The 3941-nt window shown below is 46.0% G+C and overlaps 1 protein-coding gene across 2 annotated transcripts; it reads right to left on the minus strand.

Annotated features, from left to right (window-relative positions):
* Positions 1-253: 253 nt before the first annotated feature.
* Positions 254-3714, minus strand: LOC125544202 (UBP1-associated protein 2C). 2 transcript variants are annotated; one of them, XM_048707803.1, is made up of 2 exons: positions 2289-3714; positions 254-516 (listed from the first exon to the last, which is right to left on the minus strand). In XM_048707803.1, the coding sequence occupies exon 1, from the start codon at positions 3610-3612 to the stop codon at positions 2290-2292; it is 1323 nt and encodes a 440-aa protein (XP_048563760.1). In that variant the 5' UTR covers positions 3613-3714; the 3' UTR covers positions 254-516; position 2289. The 2 variants fall into 2 exon arrangements, with proteins under 2 accessions (XP_048563760.1, XP_048563759.1); XM_048707802.1 differs by having other exon boundaries at positions 254-500; positions 2289-3713.
* Between the last annotated feature and the right edge of the window lie 227 nt (positions 3715-3941).

The following is a 3941-nucleotide window of genomic DNA, read 5'->3' on the forward strand; positions in this document are numbered from 1 at the left end:
ACTCAACAGACGCATGTATGGAAACTGCACAAAAAAATGATGCCGATGAAAGGAAATCAACAAAATATCCAAACTTACCCAGGACATTGTCAAAAGTAAAAAAAGTTCTTTAGAACCTGCAAAAATATTACAACCCTACCAAGCAGACATGTCGATATCACTCATACATATAAACAGTCCACAGATAAACAAGCAAATTTTCACCATACATGACCATAAGTAACTTGGTATCACAAGACAATACACAAGAATGTAACAATGATAATTCAGGTATTTAAATAGACAGACTGCAAAGCAGTCATAAGAAGTACATGTCTAGTGAAAGAGTTCACATAAAACACTAATCTAGCTTGATTTATCTCTTAACAACGAAAACTCAGAGCAAAACTGATTTCCAGATCAGAGGTAGCCAGAATATGCAAGACATCCATGTATGCAGACAACACTTCTGAATTCAGCACAACCATTCAAAGCACATGCTCCCAAGAGTTGTCAACAACCTGAGTCACACATTCACTAGAATTCAATCAATAGTTCAGCTGAGCAGAAATATACAGACAAAATACAGGTAATATGACACTAAAAACAAGGGTTAGAAATACAATGCTTATAGTTCATCAAGTTCCAAATACCACACCTAATACTTACTTATATAGATGATACAATGCAGGAATAAAAAAGTATAATCAGTTAAAACTACATTTGGCAAACTTTAGAGTAAATACTGCAAAATTAATCAGAACAGAGCAAAATGATGCAAAAACAAAATCAACAAGAGCATAAAAAGAATATTGACGAACAGCAAACCTAGTGTTCATGTTCAAGTGACAAAAAAACTAAATATGGTACAACCAAGATAAAATAGTAATCTTGAAGAGTAATATTTCTACTAACTATAAGATAACACTTTATGTTATATTACGCTTTCAATGATACATAACCAGTTCAATTTATCGCAGGATGTGTATAGTTATGTTTTGAATTCACCAATGAACTGAAAGAGTGGCCAATAAAAATGAAAATAAAGCTATTCAAATACAAGATGAGATCCATTCTATGCATAAGCACATGATGTGCAACCGCAAACTAATGGCAGAAACATTAGAAGCAGAGATTTCCCATGGGTGTATTATGTAGTCCAGATGTATATACAATACAACATACTAGGACAGAAGCATTAGACAAACATGGCATAACCAAAACTTCAACATTGGAGAAATCTAACTAATCAAACATAAGGAAGCATTATATAACCGCAATCCATGAATCAAAATCTGGAACAGGAAACTACAGATTGTATGTTTTTGTGATGTGGAACGTGGAAATGTCCAGTTTCAGGTTCTACGAAATGTGCTAATGTTCTGGCATTATGAACTAAATAAGAAACCCAAGGGTGTCGGATCTGAGGAAGAAACTGAATTAGCGACCCAATAAATGTAAAACCTCATCACATCAATCAACATATTTCAGACATTAACAAACATCTAAAATGGTCAAGCATATCAGCATGGGCCCATTACAATACTCTGTACATGACAGAAATTGCTCAGATTGTTTGCCAACTGCTGTCACTCCACAACAGAAACACTATAATCAACTACAAACCAGCATAGTTAGATCAGGGCAACAACACACAGACACATATGATCTGTTAGCATAACCAAAATCAACAACAGCAAAGCTCAATCGTCCAAAAACAACAGCTTGGTCACAAATCATGTACCAACTTTTCACAATGGCATGTCATGAAGGAAGACAGAAAGAAAAAACATGCAACACACAAACACAATACCATTTAGTGCAAGGGATGCATCAGATTATCATGCCAACATAAACATGGCAATGCCACAAAAATTGAAGTATCGACCCACAAAAAAACACAGAATAAGAAGCAAATAGCACACTAACAGGAAAAGTATGGAACATGTCACACGATACACCATTAACCTAGCAACCCCATACCGACCAATCAACTTTTGCAGCACCACATCGCTAAGTCGTCTTACATATTTTGCTAGTTCAAACCAGGCAGCAATCATCCATTCCAGTTACATCACATATTCACATAAAACGCAAACGCAGCATGACGACAATGCAACAATCACAATTTGCAAACAGGCATAACACACCATAGTATTTCAGGCATAACACATAGTATTTCATCATCATCATTAAGAAAATAGCGGAAGACATCTATGATGCACGACTTATTTTGCTACAACATGCCACTTCAAAACAAGCACACTCACCTAGTAAAAGCAAGTAACAACAGAAGGGTGTGAAATTACCTTAGAAATAAGGTGGCACATTGGGGTACATAGGAGGAGCCCTGCCACCTGGTCCTGGTGACATCCCTTGAGGGTCCTGACCCCGGAACCCAGACCCTGGAAGAGGGTAGTTTCCACCCTCGCCATAGCCTGAGGGCAGCCCACCTGAGCCCTGTTGCATACGGTATAGTGACGAAGGTCCCCCCATGCCTAGACCACCATAAGGCCCCATACCAGCAGCACCAAATTGAGACGAGCCCCCAAATGAACCACCACCCAGCCCACCCGCGCCAAATCCACCAGCCCCAGCAGAACCCATCCCGGAATGCATCGGATTTCCCATTGAGCCCAAACCAGCTCCACCACCGCCGCCCATGGACGATGGCATGTTCGCATATGGGTTGGGACCACCAAATGCGCCAAACGATGGCATACCATTCCCAGGGCCACCATACTGCCCACCCATCTGCGGTCCACCTAGCCCAAGCCCAGAACCCGTCATGTCCGGCGGGCCACCCTGGAGCATCTGTGGTTGCTGTTGCCCGGCAGGCCCGGATTGTTGTGGTTGCTGCTTCCCCTTCTTCCCCTCGATGGCTAGCTTGCACAAGAGCTGTTGCCCATCGATTACCTTAGTTGAGTCCACTAGTGAGGCCTGCGCCCCCTCAGGTGTCTTGTACACAAAGAGCGCAAAGCCCCTGAACTTGCCCGTCAGCTTGTCGAACCCAAGCGGCCCCTCTTCAATTTCTCCATAGGAAGCAAAGTGCGCGAGGAGGCGCTCTGATGGCATGTCAGCGGGAACGTTCCCAACAAAGATCTTGCGCAGTGAGACGTCTGCTGAAGGGACACCACCTGCGCCGGTAGTCCCACCGGACGGCCCACCGGCCGCGCCAGCGGCCGCGAGTTGAGTGACGGTCACGCGGGCGTCGATCTTCTTGGATGGTTCCTTAAGAGCGAGGAGGGCGGAGTCTGCGTGGCGGAAGGTGACGAATCCGTAGCCCTTGGAGCGGCCGGTGGTCTTGTCGCTGATGACCACGGCCTCCTCGAGGTCGCCGTAGGCGGAGAAGATGGCGCGGAGCGAGTCGGAGTTGGTCTCCCAGCCGAGGCCCCGGACGAAGAGCTTGCGCAAGGCCGGGTCGCGGTCGGCGGCGGCGCGCACGGCATCGAGCGCGACCCCGGAGGCGAGCGCCGCGGCGGCGGCGATGTCGGCGAGCTGGTCGCGGGACAGCGGGTCGAGGAGACGCAGGACGTCATCGCGCGTGAGCCCGAGCGCGGCAGCACCGGCGGCGGGGGAGGCGGCGACCGCGCCGTTCTCGTCCGGCTTGCGCTTCTTCGAGAAGGGATCCATGGGCGGGGGCGGCGGGGGAGGAAAAGGGCAAAACCCTAGCTAGGGCTTGGCGGCGCGAGGGGGTGGGTGGGTAGAAGGGTTCGACGCGACTTGTTGGGTAGGATCAATCGGGGGCTTTTATCGAGCTGGCGGCCGCATGATTTCTCGATCAGGGGATCTCAGTATATATGTGCTTGTGACAAAAAAAAGTGCTAACGTGCGTAAGCTGGACACGTTCACGAGTTGTCTAAAAATTGACGTCCGTTTCAATAAAAAATGTACATATGTCTTCTTTTTTCATGGTAATATGTGTCTCATTCATATCTTTTCCCTAATAATCTCTTCCTAAT

The sequence above is a fragment of the Triticum urartu genome, chromosome 3 (assembly GCF_003073215.2).
Source record: "Triticum urartu cultivar G1812 chromosome 3, Tu2.1, whole genome shotgun sequence".
Lineage (NCBI taxonomy): Eukaryota > Viridiplantae > Streptophyta > Magnoliopsida > Poales > Poaceae > Triticum > Triticum urartu.

Excerpts from the sequence above, each read along its gene's own strand:
- LOC125544202 (XM_048707803.1), bottom strand. The coding sequence starts at position 3,612 with ATGGATCCCTTCTCGAAGAAGCGCAAGCCGGACGAGAACGGCGCGGTC.